At 39.1% G+C, this 19,141-nt stretch overlaps 2 protein-coding genes across 2 annotated transcripts in view; both read left to right on the top strand.

Annotated features, from left to right (window-relative positions):
- The first annotated feature begins 213 nt into the window (after nt 1-213).
- DDX59 (DEAD-box helicase 59) lies at nt 214-9,938 on the top strand. The gene is made up of 9 exons (XM_075710975.1): nt 214-261; nt 1,274-1,434; nt 1,687-2,516; nt 4,812-4,979; nt 5,559-5,648; nt 6,049-6,300; nt 7,171-7,323; nt 7,816-7,944; nt 9,623-9,938. Exons 3-9 carry the CDS (start codon nt 1,698-1,700, stop codon nt 9,884-9,886), a joined length of 1,875 nt encoding a protein of 624 aa, XP_075567090.1. The 5' UTR covers nt 214-261; nt 1,274-1,434; nt 1,687-1,697; the 3' UTR covers nt 9,887-9,938.
- Nucleotides 9,939-13,870: 3,932 nt separating this feature from the next.
- KIF14 (kinesin family member 14) overlaps nt 13,871-19,141 on the top strand; it is a 28,913-nt gene continuing 23,642 nt past the window's right edge. The window contains exons 1-3 of the mRNA XM_075710946.1: nt 13,871-14,973; nt 15,357-15,611; nt 17,077-17,164. Of these exons, the coding sequence (XP_075567061.1) occupies nt 13,871-14,973; nt 15,357-15,611; nt 17,077-17,164 (1,446 nt within the window). The remainder of the gene's footprint in view (nt 14,974-15,356; nt 15,612-17,076; nt 17,165-19,141) is intronic.

Raw genomic sequence — 19,141 nt, 5'->3', positions numbered from 1 at the left:
GGGAGGGTTTCGCCTCTCGCCGCCGGTGAGGCCCGGCTGCGCTGCGCCGCTCCTCCCCGTGCGGCCGGGAGCCCCCGCCCCTTGTCTCGCTTCCCCTCTGCTCGCCCCGGCCCCGGCGCGCCCTCCCGCCTGCTCCCCCAGCGCTCTCCGGCGGCGGCGGCTCCCTGCTTCCGCCGGCCGCTCGCCCGGCGCTGCCTGCGTGGGACCGCCGCCATTTTGTGGGGAGAGGCGGCGGCGGGGGCCGACGGCCGGTCGGTAGCGGTACGTGAGGCGGCGTCCCTGCGGTGTGGGCCGCGCTCCGCCTCGCAGCGGTGGGGCGGGGGCGCGGGCAGGCTGGCGGGGGAGGCTGGCGGATAGAAGCGGCTCCGCGCCGTCTTGCTCTCCTGTGGGGCGTGTTGCCGCTGCCGGAGAGGAGGGCTGGGGCAGGCGCGGGAGGAGGGCGCCGGGCACGGGGCTTCCCGGCGGGGTCGCTGCGGGCGGCAGGCGGGGCCCTCCCGAGGAGCCCGTGAGGGGTATGGTGTGCTTCTCGTCAGCTTGGCGCTCTGCCTGAGCACGCTTTGCTCCTCTCACCTGAAAGCTGAGGTTGTAAAGAGGTTTGTTGTGGGAAGTTCTCATGAGGTGCGAAAAATTAAGTGGTGAGATCCAACAGCGAGGGGGAGCAACTTCCATCCAGGCACCTGGGGTCTGCCCGCGTTCTCCGACCCGGGGCTTGCAGTCAGCACAGCTCTGGCCGGGGAGCTTCCTGGCGGTGCTTCATCGCTCTGAATCGCTTTGAGTGACGCAGAAAAAAAAGCTGCCTGTAAACACAGAGATAGCTTTGTGTGTCTTTAGAAAGCTGATGTAAAAAGAAGTTGACAGAGACTGGTATGCACAGTACGATTAATTCAGAATAAAATTACGGTATTTTGCGTACTTTGTTTACCGATTGTGCCATGCCAAACGATTGGTGAGAAGATCTGACGCTTTCAGAGTCAACTACTGAAAGTTTCACAATATAAAAGTTACCGTTATTTGTGGACATTTAATTCGGCTTCCTTGTATTACCGTAGAGACTTGGCAAATTGACCATGTAGGTCTTTTGCTCTTTCTTTGACACCCTGAACAAACCGAGCTGGACTCTAAACAGGTCTCAAAGTTTACAGCCTTTTTAAATTTGGGTGGACTTCGAAAAAAGGGGGGGGGGGGGGGGGAAGGAGTGGTCTTGGGTGGGTCCTGTACTAAATTTTACATCCTTTTCGAAATTGATGATGTTGTTTGGTTGGTTTTTTCATAGCTTAGAAGAAGGCATGTTTTGCTTCTCTATCTCATCTTAGAAACAACTAAACTCTCCAAGGATTTAAATATGACTGGCTCTCAAAATGGATAAATTTCCCAACAGAAAGTGAAAATCAAAGTTTTTATTCAGCTGCAGATGTCTAATACTGAAAACTAACTGTAGGTAGATCTCTCTGGATTGTTCTATGCTTCTTCCACTGTTATTTTAAAACACTGCTTTACATTGCATCAACGTTGTTAAGACCAAGATCATTTTTAAACAAGGTAGTTTTTAGATCTTTTCAGGGATTGAAAGCTGGTTTCTAGGTTTGCAAATTTATTTCCTAGACTTTAATTTTTTTTGTGGTAACAGTAAAATGTACCTTTCTCAATGGTAGTAGTTTCTAACAACTGTAATAATTTTCTTTCTAGTGTACTGAAGCATGTTTTTACCAAGATCAGTTAAAGTCAAGAGGACTGCTGATGACGACAAAAGTTGTACAGCTAAGAAAAATAAATTGTCTTCTGGAGGGTCTTTGCTAGAGGAGACCACCAAGTTCCAAGACTGTAATTCAGTAAAAACAGAAACTTCTGCTTCAAGATGCAATTTGAATGAAGTTGTACAAGAACGCACAGAACCTTTAGCTGGAGATCTTGGTGTTGCTAATACAACTTTGGGCAAGGACAACCAAAATACTGATGAAGATACCTCTTCAGAAGAACCCATAAAATCCTTCAGCAAATCCCAGCGTTGGGCAGAACCTGGAGAACCTGTATGTGTTGTGTGTGGTCGCTATGGAGAGTATATCTGCGATAAAACAGATGAAGATGTTTGTAGCTTGGAATGTAAAGCCAAACACCTTCTACAATCTCAAGAAAAAGAGAAAAAGCTAAAATCTGATCAACTCACAAAAGCAGAATCTCAAGCAGAAACTCACCTGCTTAATACACCTTATTTCTACAAAGATCATTCCTTTATTTTAGGTTTGCGAGATGAACAGATTGAGAACCTTAAATTACAGCTAGGTATTGCTGTCCAGGGCCAGCAAGTTCCAAGACCTATTGTAGAGTTTGAACATTGTGGTTTTCCTGAAACTTTAAACCATAATTTAAAGAATTCTGGCTATGAAGTCCCAACTCCCATCCAAATGCAAATGATCCCTGTCGGACTGTTAGGGAGGGATATTGTGGCTAGTGCAGACACTGGCTCTGGAAAAACAGCAGCCTTTCTACTCCCTGTTATTATGAAGGTTCTGAAAGAGGTAATGAAACTTTGTGTGTTTAGAGAAAGTGGTTTGCAACTTTGTCTCTTGGATTCCCAGCATAAGGGAGAATGATTGCAGTGCTTTTTATTGACATTCAGTCATTTATTTTACTTTTGATTGATGGAACTTTCCTTCTTGGAGGGGGAGGTGCTGATTATTTTTAATGACTTTGAATGTTTTTTCACTTTGATCAGGAGATAAAGCAACTCTATTAATACTACCTAGTATACAGTTTCTCCTTGTTAAGAAAGGTAATTAAATTCTGTGGTAAACGTCCTAAAGCACTTAAAATAGAAAGTGAAAATAATTCCAGGCCCTCTGCAAGAAGTTGTTCCTATATCTTGATATATCAGGTGGCTGAAAGAGATTTTTTTGGCATTTGCATAATTTCACAGAGTAGTTCTGTTGGAATATGTTCAGCTGGCCATCAAATAACTACAGGAATTTGGGGTAATATAATTTCTGAAATCCTCTAGTTATACAGTCTCCCCTTTGATACCGTGGGAAAAAGCAGTTAAGAAGACTTTTGCTTTGTAAGGACATGAATATATGAGGAGAAGTAATGGCAAATAGTATTCTGTACCTTGTGTGCGGTTCTGTATTGCTTTTTGCTTTAGTGGTTTTATGCAAAAAGAGATGCATAAGAATATATTTGAAAATTCTGGACCCAATTCCAGTTGATGTTTTGGACTGTTTAGATGCCTTTATAGATAGATATACACACACACACACAAATGTGTATGTATATATAATTTTTTCTCAAATGAATAATTTAAAGATTATTTAACGCTTTCAGTCTTTAAAGTACTATAGCATTAGTTTTAATAATGGAAGCATTATATAGGAGCATTTAAGAACAACGATATTACAGTCCAGTACCTCCTCTGATTATCATTAAAGCTTGCAAGACAGTTGTATGTTTATAATAACATGCATAAAATTGGAGCCTCAGTGAATAATACTTGGATTTCTCTACATGATCTTTCTCATTTGTCATGTTCAGGGTACAAGTTAATGTATAGGTCAAGAATTTTGTTGTTTAAAATCATTTTCATTTTTAATGTAAAAGAGAGATGAGATGTTAAGACCATAAGGGTAATCTGGTTATGAGATATTTGACAGTTCCTGGCTTCTCCACATATACCTTTTTTTTGTGGTGGTAAGTTGTTAAATTAAACACTGTTGCCCACTTGAAAACAACTCAAAAAGTCGTTCTTGTTGCAAGTATTTAACTATGTAGTTCCTTTGATGATGCCATGGGAAAGGAGCAACCTCCTACTGTTGGTCACTTGTAAATATTCCAGTTGGAGACCAGAAAGAAACACATACCATCCAGAAAACTGTTAAGTGAATTCGTGATTGTAGTATCAATATGAGAGAGCGCTTTTTTAATTTGCTGAAGAGGTGATCAGTATTACTGAAATAATGCGTCTTGGAGCTAGACCATTATTCTGCCCTTCCCCCCCGCCCCCGTTTTACCTTACGTTCTTTTTACTTTGTTAGTATGTGTTAACTGGAGTTAGGAATCTGTGTTAATCTGAGAGGAATTACTACCCTGGACTTTTGTGTTTTCTGGGTTGCAGAGGTAGCAGTGAGGTGAAAATTTGGTTGAAGATCCTTATATAAGGAACAAAAAAAAAATTTAAGACTGTACCACTTTAATGATTCATCTCTACCTGGCTGACTAATAGTGGGTCAGAGGGGCTAATAATTTTGGTTTTAAATTTCCAAGACATGTTTTTGCTGTATAAAGTTCCTATCATTGCTTATCTTCTCTGGCTAATACCTAATGTTTTTACTTAATGGCGTGCAAGACACTAAAGGGAAATAGCCTGTTCCTGTAACATCAAGACTTCTAAAAAATTTTCTTCATGATCTCTAGATTCAACTAGCATCCTGTGTTTTGAGTTCATGTGGAATTTATTCTGAATGTCTGTTACAGATTCAGTGCAATAACTAAAATGGAAAAAAACAGTCTTTACAAATGACTACTAACTTTCTGGGCCTTTTTTTGTTGTCAGGAAGCTATTCTAGCAGTGTGCTTAAACGTGCATTAAGTTTTTGTTTTCCAGAGTTGAGTAATTGAGGGATAGACTTCCTTGGCCTGCATTGTTAAAGGTATAATCCCTCTCTACTTTCTGTCTTCAAATAGAAAGGGTATTAGCAGTCTAACTGTATGCACAGTAGCTGCACTATATACTTTATATTTTACTATTAGGAGATTTAATCTTGAAAGCTTTTTATTTAAATAATAAAGCAATTCAGTGTTCAACAGATTTTTCCCCCTCCTAGACAGAAACTCCATCAGCCCTTATTTTGGCACCAACAAGGGAGTTAGCAATTCAGATAGAGAGACAAGCTAAAGAACTGATGTCTGGTTTACCAAACATGAGAACCGTTCTCCTGGTAGGAGGTTTACCGCTGCCACCACAGCTTTACCGTCTCAAACAAAATGTTAAGGTAAGGACTATAGCATGGGAGAGGATGTCATGTTTTCATGACAGTCACAGAAAAGAAAAATGTTACTGTTGGCATGTATGGACACACAAAGATGTATTTTTCCTGTCTAAACTACTAAAATAATTGTTAGCTCTTGAAAATTTTACAGTAATACTTTTTTTTTTTTTTTTCTGGTAACATTTTGAGTTCTGATTAAACATATAATAGCTTTTTTGGTTTTTAAAAAGTTTCATGCATGATATTATTGCTGATTTCAAAGACTGAAATATGCCATTTTATTAGACAAGGAGTTGTAATTTACAGCAAAAATAGTTCAGTTTTAATGCAGTTTACATTGCTTGTATTGAGACACTTCCACTAGAGTTCTAAAAGGTCCGTTTCCTTTTGAGGCTTTATAATTTATTAAGTTATCTATACAAGTTTTAAGACTTATTTGAAAGCAAGTGATTTCACTAATTAGTGCCCTTCTCACCTATGTGCTGTAACTTTTATAGTTTTTCTAGGACAGTCATCTGTCCTTTCATGGAATTTCTAACTCCTGAGGATTTTTTGTTGTTTTTTTTTCTTTTTTTTTTTTAGGTTATAATAGCAACACCTGGAAGACTTCTTGAGATTTTAAAGCAAAGTTCTGTTCAACTGCATGGCATAAAAATTGTAGTGGTGGATGAAGTAAGTTTTTAGTTATCAGGTCTGTATTGCCTATACAGAAGTCCTTGAAGAGTCAGTGTGAGTGGCTAGTCTAACTGATTAAACATACAGACTGTTTGTTATAAAGATAAAGTAATTTCTTAAGAGAAAAATTCATTTTTTAACACAATTTGAAATGTGTTTGAACAATGCATGTCCTATTGGCTATAAAAGACTTAGATACCTGACAGAGTAATACTGCCAGACCAGTGTGAACCATTTGGTTTTAATTTTCTCACTTAGCTTTTCTTCTGACTGAAAATACTGCTGCATTTGGATTATTACGTGCCAGTCATGCACATTATGGTTCTTCTGTCAATTCAAGTTCAGGATTCTGCTGTTTATGGAAAAATCTGATACAAATCTAATCTTTTTCACTTAGGTGGATACCATGTTAAAAATGGGTTTCCAGCAGCAAGTATTGGATATTTTGGAAGACATCTCTCACAATCATCAAACCATACTGGTGTCAGCCACGATTCCAGTGGGCATTGAACACTTAGCAAACCAGCTTCTGCACAATTTTGTAAGAATAATAGTCGGAGAAAAGAACCTGCCATGTTCCAATGTTCGCCAAATTATCTTGTGGGTAGAAGACCCATCTAAGAAGAAAAAGCTGTTTGAAATACTAAATGTAAGTGTAATATTTCTCTCATAAGAACAACTTGTAAAATTATTCATGTCTTTACACATCTCTGTCAGGTTCTCATCTTTAATTCTAATCTGTATGTAGTGAAGAGGTGGAGTGAGGTTAAGCATGTAACTGCATTAACTAGTTCAGTAGTTCTGCCATGTAGGAGCTCTAATGGCAATTTCAGGGATTACTCCACCCCCGTTATTCACATCTTCTGTGCAGCAGCAAACTAGATTCCTGTGCTGGGATCCAAGTTAAAAATTAACATTTTCACTTTTTTTTTTGTGATTCGCAGTATGACATCCCAAAGATTTGTACTGGTTATCTATGAATGGTAGAGGAACAGGGCTTTCTTAAACTGTCATAGCTGCTTTATGGCCTGGGAATGGTTTGTCATTTTAAAACTCATCAAAAAAACAGAGAGCTAATTTAGTTCTCTCTTGAATTTTCTTTACATGAATAATAATATATATCTCTTACGAGTGCTTTGGGGGGGAATTTTTGAGTCTTGGCTGAGGTTATCCGAGAAGTAAATAAGAATTTTTAACTGAACCTCAGAACAAAGAAATTCAGAATTACTATGTAACATTTAAAGAAACATAAAATAAAGCTTCTGACTTCTAGAAAATGCGTGTATTGATATAAACTTGGGTTCTGAGTCTACAAATCATTATATGTTTATGATGTACAGGTTGGTATAGTTACATGGCTGGTATCTCGTTCCTTCTTATCTAGAGTCTAAGAACATTTAGTCACCTGAAAGCATTGTTAATATTAGAGATAATGAACAGAAGAAATTGAATCTGAGTTGCTGATGATGAGCAGCAAACTGTTGTAATGCCTTCTTATATGAACTGTTCAATTTTACAGGATAAGAAACTCTTCAAGCCTCCAGTGTTGGTATTCGTGGACTGTAAGCTAGGAGCAGATCTGTTGAGCGATGCTGTTCATAAGATTACAGGATTGCAATGTACAGCAATGCATTCTGAAAAGTCTCAGGTGGAAAGAACAGACATATTACAGGTTTGTGCCTCCTAAAGTTATGGGGGTTTTGGCACATTTGAAATGGCCAATTTTTTTAAAGGTGGCTTAATTTGAATGAGTTAAGTCATAATTTACAGCTTTTCTGCAGTAAAACCTGGAATAATGCTGGGGGAGAGGAGAGACAGATGGAACCAAGCAAAACTGTAGACAGTAATGCCATTTGAAATGCAGATAAATACTGGAGACTATTTCCTAGGTTATTTGCTTTGAAATGGGAATGTAAATATGCATTTAACTTTAATTTATTACTTTTTTAATTAAAATTATAGTTTTGATCTCTCTTTAGTTAGCTCTGTGAATTATATTCCTGTTTAAATCAAGAATACAGGGGGACCATTCTGTCTTCTGCAATAGAATAATCCCTCTGGGTGTGTTCTTACACTGTGTAACTAACCCTCGCCTGTGATTGGAGAGGTTCAACATACAAAAAAGGAAAAAAGAATTAATTTTTGTTTATTCCTCTCTTGCCAGGGACTACTTCAAGAGAAGTATGAAGTTATAGTAAGTACTGGAGTCCTTGGGCGAGGCCTTGACCTTGTCAATGTCAAACTGGTAGTAAATTTTGATATGCCTTCAAGTATGGATGAGTATGTACATCAGGTAAATAAATAAATTGCTAAAGCATTATTTATGGAAATTTAAATTTAAATGTAAACATAAAGATTATTTTCCTCTTCAGAATATTGTTTTTATAGGAAAGAAAGGTGCTAATATTTCTTCTGTAAGTTTCTTATGTAAATTACTAAAATCTAGAACACTGTTCTTGTAGCTCTTATGTAAGTTACTAAAACCTAGAACAGTGTTATTGCATCAATTATGTTTGCAGTATTATTCTTCCTGTTTCATACTCTCTTGTATTATTTTGTGTCTATAGAAAGCAAAGCTTACCGCATTTTTACTATCTGTGTGAAGAAAGGCCGAATGCTACTCTCTCTGCTGCAGCTCATCTGCAGTGTGGGATATGCTTGTAATACAATCAAGAAACCAGTCATGAACTTTCTTTTTATTCCCTCTTCCTACTCTAGTATGTGCTCTGATTTTTTTTGCTGAAGATTTCTTGCTTTAAAAAACACGGTGTATGGGTTGTGTGTGTGTATTTATGTATATATACACACACCCCAAACCCCAGTTTGGCTAGCAGATCAAGAGAACTAATAATTACCCCCTTTTTGGCACTTAGGAAGCCACAGTACTCTACTGCTGTGTGCAGTTGTGAGACCATCACTACAAGAAAAGCCAACAAACTGGAGGGAGTCCAGGCAAAGTCAGGGGCCTGGCACATGTGACATGTGAAGAGAGGCAGAGGGAAGTGGGCTTGTTTGGGCTGGAGTAGAGATTTAATTTCTGTCTTCTATTTGGTAATGGGCAGTTACAAGGGAGACAGAGCCAGACTCTTCATGGGGATGCACAGTGAGAGGACAAGAGCCAATGGTCACAACTTGCTACGAGGGGGGTTCTGGCCTGATAACAGGGAAGAGTGTTTTTCACAGTGAGAGTAGTCGGGCAGTGGAACAGGCTGCCCAGAGCGGTTGTGGGACCTTTGTGTTTGGAGACACTCAAACCTCTGTAGGACAAGGGTCTGAGCGAACTGATGTAACTTTGAAGTTAGCCCTGTTCTGAATAGGTGGGAAGGACCTCTGGAAGTATCCAGTCTCATGAACCCCTAACGTATTCTGTGTTACTAACTGCAGTACACCTTTTTGGGTTTTAATTATCTTTCTGCTAAAGTAAATGGTCTTTCCTAGCATCAAAACTATACCGATATTAACATACTATCTCTTCCTGAGTAGAGAGTTTGTAGATTCTTTTCTAATTTGTTCAAGCACTTTGGATAATACTGAGAAATAATTTTAAGTTACTGGAACATTGAAAGTGAAGGGCTTTTTTGTGGTCATGCTTGTACATATTGTGCTTGACACAAGATACATATATGTGTCATTGCTCTAATAAACATTTTTAAAAATATTTTGCTTGGACCAGATTAAGTGTAAGCCTTTGTCCATAGGCTATATCATGTATCTCAGCATCAGTAGTGGACTACTGGTACGTCCCATAAGCAAGTGGTGATTTTAGATGCATTTAAGCTAAAGCTTCAGATCTCTGCATATCCTGAACTCAGGAAGTTTATTAAAACTTTGTGCTTAGAGGATGAGATAAAGAGATTTGGCTTTGTCGCTTATGTTAGTTGCTGGTTTATAACAGCAGATAAACTTTAAGGATATATATGAAGGAGTTCCATTTAATATTGGTAACTTAAAATGAGTTTTTGCTTTTTCAGGTTGGAAGAGCAGGGAGGTTGGGTCACAGTGGAACTGCAATTACTTTTATCAATAACAACAGCAAGAAGCTCTTTTGGGATGTTGTGAAGAGAGTAAAACCAACGGGCACCATTCTTCCCCCACAGCTGCTTAATTCCCCATATCTTCATGACCAAAAGAGAAGGGAACAACAGAGACTTAAACAATTACAGAATAGTCTTGTAACAGGAGATAATATTATGGACATTATTAGAAAACACGACAAAAATAATTCTCAGAGGTAGTAAAGATATATTTGTAGTTATGTAATTATAATGAAAGTGTGATTAAAAATAAACATGGATTTATGATGCCTGGTATATTGCCTTTTTTAAAGAAGTTTATATATTCATTTTTTTAAGGAGTCTCATTTTTATCTCAATTTTGAAATACAGACTATTGTGGGTTTGAATTACAGTAGTGCCTATTGAAAATACTTTATGTAACCCATTTTCAAAACCAGTAGTCTCTGGTCTTGCTTGCAACATCAACTGAGAAGATACTCTTTATTTTGTTTTACTATTTCTGAATAATCATTTCAGACTTCTTGTGAAACACACTCTTCTGGTAATTTTTATGTCACTATATTGAGGCAAGATCTTTGCAAAGGACCCCCCCCCCCAAAAAAAAAAAAAAAAAAACAATTGGTGACAGGTCTCTGGGAGAAAAAAAAAAAAAAGCCTCAATCTCTTCCCGTTGGTTTACATAAAAACTTCTGCTGGGACCATTTCTCTGAATTGTCATTATGCTCTCTGGGAGTTTCCTGTGAATATATATGCAAGTTTTGTTTGTAAACAGTATTGAAAGCCTAGTTTCTCCTTTATAGCCTGTGGACCAGTTAAAAGTCCTGCTCAAGCGCTTTGCAATAGCAGAAATAGTTGGTTATTAGTGTAACTTCATTATAGAGAAACAGGATAAACCACATAAATAAGAAATTTGTGTTTTTACTTCATGAAACATTGTAGTTAATATATAACTGATCATACTTACTTATTTACTACTCATTTAGGCATAACTGTTGCCATTCTCCGACACCAGATGCTGTTGGATTTTTTCTAGGAAATGAGACCAAGACTGTATTAAGATGGTGTTGTATGACTTAACCATCCAAAGTCTGAGAGGGGTCATAATGAAGTCTTCCTTTTTTTTCCTTTTAGACTGAGGCTTGAGAAATCAGTTCCATCAGACCTTTCATGCTGCCGTGATGCATCATCCCTTTTTGGCAGACTGGGATGTCCCAGGTAGTTAGATGTTAGCCCTGTGCATTGTATGTCTACTCTTTGGCCAGAGGACAGCAATATAAGACTGACTTCGTTTGGTAGCAAACTAATTTTTAAAAGCTTAGTAGCTGATTATTTTTTTCCCCCAACTGGAAACAAGACGAGGTCTTACCTGCTGCAAGATAGATGACATAAGTGTGGCACTGGTGCCAGGGGTTCTTTAACAGATTTATACACTTATTAATGACAAACTTCTACTACAAATTGTGATAATCTGAAATATGATACTTATTATGATTTCTACTGTTTTCTATGCGCTGTTGCCACTACTTTAGCATAATCTCACACGGGGAAAGAAGGTTTTAAACACCGCCTGCCTCCTCCCCACCCCCTGCGTGCTTTGTCTTTTGTCTCCCTCTACTGGAAATTTTTTTCACACTTTTTCATATTAAGTCAGTTGTACAGTATTTATAAATGGCAAATCCTCTATAAAACGCATATATCCTTCAGCAAAAGACCAATTTCTCTTTCTTGTGGAGATTTCACGAAGCGCTACGTGATAATCTTTCTCCTCCCGCGACCCTCAAACTTTCCGATAATCCCGGCTGGGAGGCGCTGCCCCCTGGACGCAGCGCGGTGCCTGTGCCGCAGGCGGCAGAGCGGCTCCTGCCGCAGGCCGGGCCGGCGGGTAGGGCGGGGCCGCGTCTGCCACCCGAGGGGGCACCGACTGCGCCGCCCTCCCTGCCCACCCGCTGCGGGCAGCGCGGCCTCCCGAGAGGGAGGGGGCGAAGCGCTTCCCAGAGGGAAGCCGCGGGGCCCGGCGGGGAGCGCCTGGCAGGGAGCCGCGGCTCTGCGCGGGCCCCAGGCGGGGGCAGCGGCCCCGCAGCCCCCGCGCAGCTTCGGGAGCGGGGCGGCCCCGCGCTCCCCGGCGGAGGCGCTCGGGACCGCCCCCTTCTGACGCCAGTCCTCGCAGCAGCCAATCCCCGTGGGCCCGGCGCATTCAAACGGTGGCAGGGAGAGGGCGCGAGCTGCGGCCGGTGCGGAGCGGAGCGGAGCGAGGGCGGCGGGCGAGGAGGGGCCGCTGTGAGGTGAGGGACGGGGCTCCCCCCGCACCCGCGGGGTCGGTGTCCCTGCGGCGTCCCGTGGGCCTGTGGCTGGCCGCGGCACGGGTGGGCCATTGTTTCGGGAGCCGGAGCGCCGGAAGCGTTGCCCCGCGAAGTCCCCTCAGGCTCGGCCGGCCGGCCGCCGCTTTCCCCTCGCCTTCTCCCTGAGGCCGCGGGCGGGCTCGGCGACCCGGCGGGGCTGCGGGGCGGTCGTAAAACAGATCCGTGGCGGTGTCGCGAGTCTGACGGGGGCTCTCCTGAAGAGGGTAGGTTTGCTGAAGGATAGTAAAAATACCGATTTTTCATACGTTTCCGCCCAGCTTTGAACACTTGGGTTGCATCTCTAATTAGTTTTTGTAATCAATTAAAAATGAGGAACAAGTGTACTTTTAACAAGTCTTGAACCTTATTCCTTATTTTAGAATGGAGCTTTTAATGGGGAGGCTTAAGTTTTCTACAGGAAAGCTTTGTGAAAATTTGCAAGGCACAGCTATAGCAACAGGAGGGGAGAGCTTCTGTTCTTACGCTAGTTGTTTTAAAGCGGAATGGAAAAGATGGACTTTTCAGAAAACACTAGAGCGATTCATGACTCGCAGCCATGTTTATTTACTGACTGCTAGGTGGAACCACAAAATCTATATTTTACAATTCATGTAACATAAGTAGTTTCCTGTATCAAACTGGATTGAGCAATAAAGAGACTCGGTTTGCAATCTTTGAAACTTTCCTCGCAACTTTTGAGCTATGAAAACTTTGTGCAGTCATGACACATGTAGAAGTGGATGTAATCGCCTAAATTCTGAGAGTGCTCCAAAAGCTATAGCTTAAAAGCATAGCATTAAAAGAAACATCTGTTGGAGCAATGGTTAAGTGTCTGCTTCTACATCACTTGCTCTCATCTTGCTTTCCTTTTTTTCCCCTGACCATCTGCTTCTGTTAATGATATATGCAATTTTTGAAGGATCTGAGGCAGGTGACTTCTTGCTGACTTTTAATAGCAAATTAATTGCAGCTGGCAAGTCTGTAGTGGGTAATGATGTCAAACCTGTAACAACCCAGTAACTATGATGCATATGCAACAGTGAAAGTATACTTTTCTGTCCAGATTGGATGTATGCAGCTTTGTAAATATTTATATGTAGAAAGGAAGTGGAACATGTTACAGTTTTTATTCTGTACCCTAGGATAGGTATCTTTTTTTTTTCCCTGTAGTGTGTATGCACTATAGTGAACTAAAATAACGTATAAATGTATTGTAACAGTCATCTTTACTAACTGTCATATTCTGAGTATAGGTTTTATATTATGTATCAAAATCCTGAAAAAAAAATCTGCTTTCTGTGTTCATGGATTTCCTATTCAATGTAAAAAATGTTGTTGTTCTATTGGAGTCTGTTAGTTGCAAAACACTAAGGGCATAAATTGTTGTGAGTGAATGGAGGCACGATCTTGAATTCCCTTTTTTTGGGGATCATAGTAGATCATTTGGAAGACATGTCCATGGTGATCTTTGTTGCTAAATAGATCATTCTTTGTACCAACTGACGCTTCTTCATGTTGTTTGGTTTACTTTCTGAAACAAATCGTAGAACTCAATAAATGGAATCAAATAGCCTACTATTGGTGGAAGCAGTCCTTCAAATATAGAAGAATGTCTTTCCCCCCACCCCCAAGTGCTGGAGGTGAAAGGGGATACTAATTGTTATTAATGTCTGGGGACATATATTTACTGCAGTATATGCGAAGAGCTCCCCATGCACTGAAGCATAACTTGCACTGGACATAAGCATCATAAAAACTTTTGCTTTGTCTCCTCAGATTCCATAAGAAGAAACAACTAGAAATAATCTTTTAGTAAAGGTGTTGTACTTATTAAAAACCTAATGTTAACTTGCCAGAAGACAAAATGCCTATTTACGCAGTTCCTGCAAGAAGTCCCTCTGAGACACAATGTACTACCACTTTGCAGAAGACTTCTTTGCAGAATACCAGCAGCAAAGCATCTGGGCGGCATCTGAAATCACAAGTGTCGGGAGAAGAAAAGGATAGTCTACTTTCATGTTCGCAGAGTAAGACTGAGGAAGTAAACAGGACCTACGTGATTTCAGCCTGTAAAAAAGTGAGTGACACATCAACTACATTTAAATCTGAAGGCAGATTAACACTCCAGAGGAGAACTGGAGCAAGCAAAAAATCAGTGTCCAGTAGCGAACAATTGCATATGAACACAACACAGGGTATTGAAAATACACAAACAGAGAAAAAACTTACTCTTCAGAGGCGTGTGAGGACTGGCTCCATAGAGAAGAGTAAAATTAATTGGAATACTGTCCCTGGAATAGACAATGACTCTGCTGCACAAAGAAATTACAAGATTGCACTTCCACCAAATGTTAATAATAATGATACCCACAATGTTAAACCAACCTTTAAGTTAGCTGAGGGTCAGTCAGGTACGAAGTTGCAGTGTAACCTGAACAGCAAGGATTCCTTTGCCTTTGGTGGTGGTCTGTGTGAAAATGACAGCTGCACGCATTTGAAATACAGCACAAGCACTGCTGATGCAAAGTTTCAAAATGAAGTTCCTAAATCAGAACAATTAGTTACCTCAAAATATATTAATAGGATAGCAGGAGAACAACTGAATGAAAAAGGCAATATAAATAAGCTGGCTGGAAAGCAAAGGTTGCAACACTTGATTATAAAACACAACAGCTTGGAAAGACCAAGGACGCCAACAAAATGTTCAACAGAAGCGTTTAAGCTTACACCAAAGAATAGCACTTCTCAGGATCAACTGTCTCTGTCCGCTTCAAATAAACGAACGCCTTGTCTTCAAATTCTAGCCAAAAAGAAAACTAGTGTCTCCAGCTGTCCTTCTGTGAGCAGTTCAAAACCAACAGAGAACGCAGAAACTCTAGCTGAGAGCAATAGCACTGAGAAAGATGTTTTCAAAGTGGAAAACAGCAAAGTGATTGTAGCTGTGCGTGTACGGCCTTTCAGTAACAGGTTTGTATCCTGGGCTTATTTCTTATGCTAATAGTAGCTCTTATAGTGTATGTTGATTCATGCTTTGTATTTTTTTAATTGTTTAATCATTGACCCAATAAGAACGTAATACGTACTTTGAAATTAGCTGATATTTCATGCCACGTCAAGATAAAGATTTTATTAAAAGGTTGAATACACTTTATAGGTGGTTGGGGCTATTTTTAACATATTCATTAGCTGAAGTATTTTGAGCTTGAATACTTTGTATGTTCATCAAACTTTTTTTTAACAATGATTACCCAACTTTCTATTTTCCATAAGGCAATTGATTGAAATGACTAACTTAAAGCATGTAGCTTATACTTTTAAATTTTTTAATTTTTTTCCCCCCTTCCATTCAGAGAGAAAAATGAAAACTCACTCCCTGTAATCTCCATGAGCGGTTCAGAGACAGCTGTACGAAATCCAGCCACAAACCAAGTTTACAGCTTCAGTTATGACTTCTCTTTCTGGTCTTTTGACAAGTGTCATCCTAATTTTGCAAGCCAAGCAATGATTTATAAAACTTTGGCAGTGCCGCTCCTAGAAAGAGCTTTTGAGGGATATAACGCTTGTCTTTTTGCTTATGGGCAGACTGGTTCTGGAAAATCATACACGTAAGTTCCTAATAATAATTGTTAAAATTCTGCAGGAGCCAATTGTTATGCAGTGTAAAGTCATGACGAGATTATATGGAATAGACTTCGTAGTTGTCGAATTGTGTTAAAATGTTTTTGCATATTTTAAAACAATAAAAAATAATTAAAACAGTATTTATAAAAAGTGAGACAAAGTTAGCTGTAGAATATTTTTATGTATCTGACACGAACCTCTTTCTGTGTCTAGTGAAGAAAATAAAAGCTCTTTGCAGAGATTTTAGTGAAGAAAAACCTTTATTAATGCTGAGAGCTTCTCAAACTCTCCCAGTGCTGTTGTTCACCACTGTTACTTTGTGTACAAAGTGACATGTTCTAAAGTATGGTATGTTTTTTGGAAAATACCTTTAAGAGATCTTTCTAATTATGGTCCTGACTGTTTCAGAACTTAAATAAAAAAAAAAAAAACCCAGATGTTTGTGGCACTGCTTATTTGAAATCTAATCTTTGCATAAAATGATCCCAGACAAATAACATTTTGAGGGTTTATAGCCAATTTTATATACCTTGTGTATATTTTCAATAGAATGCCTTGTGAACTGTTGTGTTTCCAACCATGCATCTATTAAAATCAGTTCTATGAGTTTATCATTCCAGTACTATAGCCTTTTAAATATGTAGTTGAGGATCAGAAATGTTGCTATTCAATTTGTCACAATTTCATGTTTTTATTCAATTTATCATAGATAGAACTTAGGCAGAGGTAGGATTTTCTTTTTAAGTGAGAACTCTATTTTTACTTGTAATGTTTATTTACATTAGCCTAAAAGAAAAATATGCTCACTATTGCAATTGTTATCCTAGGTTTGTTGGTTTGTTGTGGCTTTTTTTTCTTTTCCTCCACCTTCAGGTAGACAGTTGCCTTCACCCCTTTGTATTTTCACCAAGGCTGACATTAATACCAGTAATAACCGTCTCCTCAGGTCAGGTCTACACAATAAACTTCTGCCGACAACTCTGTTGTGCAGCTGCGTGAGTCTCTAGACTAGCTAGAGACTCTAGACCGGTACACTGGTGTTCTGCAGTGGCAGAACTAGTCAGGAAAAAACTACGCCAGAGATGGAGAGGGCCTTAGGTTACTGCACTGGCAGGGTGGAGAGAATATAAAATGCATGCATGTTAGGATATCAACCATCAATAGGTTTACTGTTTCTAGTACAACTTACTCTTCAGTTGCTGTAGGGTTTTCGTTCGACTTACGTTTTCAGCCCATTTCTCGATGGATAAATTAGAAGAGATCTCTGGACATCATTTTGTCCACTTCCCTGCTCAAACAAGCACTGACTTAGATCAGGTTTATTTCTGTTGGTTATTACTTCTAGAACTTGGACGCATATGGTGTTTCAACTTTAGAGCTATATAATTCATATTAAAACTAGCTCTAGAGGGTTACAAAACTGAACTAGCAGGTTTTTTGTAACTACAGGATGATGGGATTTGATGAAGACCAAGGAATAATTCCAAGACTTTGTGAAGATCTTTTCACTCAAATAGCACAAATGGACAAGCAACAGGTAGTATGCTTATGCTATTGACCTTACATTGCATTATGAAGGAACTGATGCGTTTCAGTATTTTGATACCTGTTTCATCCTTTCATTTTATACCTTAGTGCTGATCCATTTATTAATGCCTGTATTCTTTTGTTGATTCAAATCTTATTTCTGCTAGTAGCTCTGATTAACAGGGTTCCATAAGTAGTCAAAATCAACATCGTTTTGCTTCCTTAATGACAATAATGTAAAAAAGAAATATGGGCATGATATTTTTGATGTGTCACTAGTCTAGGATTCTTTCCTCTATATAGCATGTCTTACAAGCTAAGACTTATGTAAGGAAAGATACAAAGAAATCCTAGTGGGTTCCATACTTTCAGTGGAGACATAAAATAGAACTCAAAAAATATGAGTTTATCTTTAAACATTGTCACATATCAAAGTGAAATATGCTTTAATAGTATTCTAATTCTAGTATTCTAGCTCAGTATTCTTGCTGAAATAAAAAAAAAAAAAACCACAACTACCCCTACCTTGGATTTTTCTTTTAAGAATTTAAAATTTTCATTGTGAATACTGTTTTGTTTTCTTATCTGTTTTGAGAATAAATCTTTATTCATACATAATTCTATATGAAAGAGTGGTCTTCTGAGAGGGGGTGGGAATGTTTCATCTGATCACAATGTATTTTGATTTGAATTCCTGTCCTACAGCTATGGTATATGGATTTAAAAACAACAAAGTAGTAATCCTTTCCAGAGTGTTTTAATGAAGGCTTACATTCTGTTTCTGTCCAAATTAATTGGTGTAGCAATGGTAAACTTAGAGAATCATAACTGGAGACACAATTAGCTTAAACTCTTAAAATTTTAAAACTACTCATTTCATGTCTTAAGAAGAAAAGACCCAAACTGAGAATGCAGGTATGCAGTGGGTTTGTTTGTGGGAATTCCTCAGGTATATTTATTTTTCTGTCTGACTGTTGTTAAGGCTTTTCTAAGACTGGATTTCTGGTACAGAATCACTTTTGAGGAACTAGCTTGACTACAGGACAGCGCCTGCAATGAATTGTGCTCCTAAAGCTTTCTGTAGTAATAACACAAATCATGATTTGTGGTTAGAAACTCTGAATGTCTCTTAAAACTGTGAAAAGGATTAGAAATTTATATTTACACTTTTTCTTGGCTAAGGAATATCTGATGCAAAACATGCTGGTGACAAAGGCAGTTCTTTGTATTTTTTTTCTCTGTATGTTTGTCTCTGTAAGGACTGACTCTCAGGTCAGTAGGCCTCTATATTCAGTTAAGCTTACGCAGGCAAACTTTTCTATTTTTAACTATTCCAAATTTCTTTCTTGCTTTATGCTTGAATTCTTGACTTTGAATCCTAATACCAGTGAACACGTAATATTCTGATCCTACAGTAGATTTGATAGACAATGAGAAATCCAAGAAGGTTATTTGTTACTGAGTTTGGCGAGAGAGTATAACTTCTAAAAAATGCAGAGCTGCTAGTTATGTTTGTAATTCCTTTACTTACGCATTCTGAACAAGTGATTCAGTTGCTGCAAATTGTATCGAATCCTGTATTTCTGACTTCAATGTTTTAGTTTTTCTGCTGTAATCTTCCTTGTCTCTTAAAGGAAATTCCATTTTATTTAAAAAAGAAACAAAAAAGAAAAAAGACCTGGATGCCTTCAGAGGAAGGAGATGTGTTTTCACAAAAAGTTTGTTGTTCAGTACTTTTTAAAATTGCTGTATGTAGAATCAAGGTTTATCTTTTCATTAGGTCATTCTGTTCCATGTCAGGATGTTGACAACATCAATCCATGCCTTCTCTGTTACATGTATCATGCTGTAGAAGCACAGTCCCTAAGGGAATGAGACTACTGCAGGTGCAAACAAAACTATGTTTTCGTGTACTAAAACCCAACACTGAAACTTCTGAGGTGGATGTATATACATTTTTTTAAGCTTGGATGGAATTCCAATAAAT

The sequence above is a fragment of the Pelecanus crispus genome, chromosome 5 (genome assembly GCF_030463565.1).
Source record: "Pelecanus crispus isolate bPelCri1 chromosome 5, bPelCri1.pri, whole genome shotgun sequence".
Classification (NCBI taxonomy): Eukaryota; Metazoa; Chordata; class Aves; order Pelecaniformes; family Pelecanidae; genus Pelecanus; species Pelecanus crispus.
This window is presented reverse-complemented; position numbering and strand designations above follow the sequence as displayed.

Excerpts from the sequence above, each read along its gene's own strand:
- DDX59 (XM_075710975.1), top strand. The coding sequence starts at position 1,698 with ATGTTTTTACCAAGATCAGTTAAAGTCAAGAGGACTGCTGATGACGAC. Across the intron at positions 4,980-5,558 it reads GTCTCAAACAAAATGTTAAG|GTTATAATAGCAACACCTGG; the intron begins GTAAGGACTATA and ends TTTTTTTTTTAG. Across the intron at positions 6,301-7,170 it reads AGCTGTTTGAAATACTAAAT|GATAAGAAACTCTTCAAGCC; the intron begins GTAAGTGTAATA and ends TCAATTTTACAG.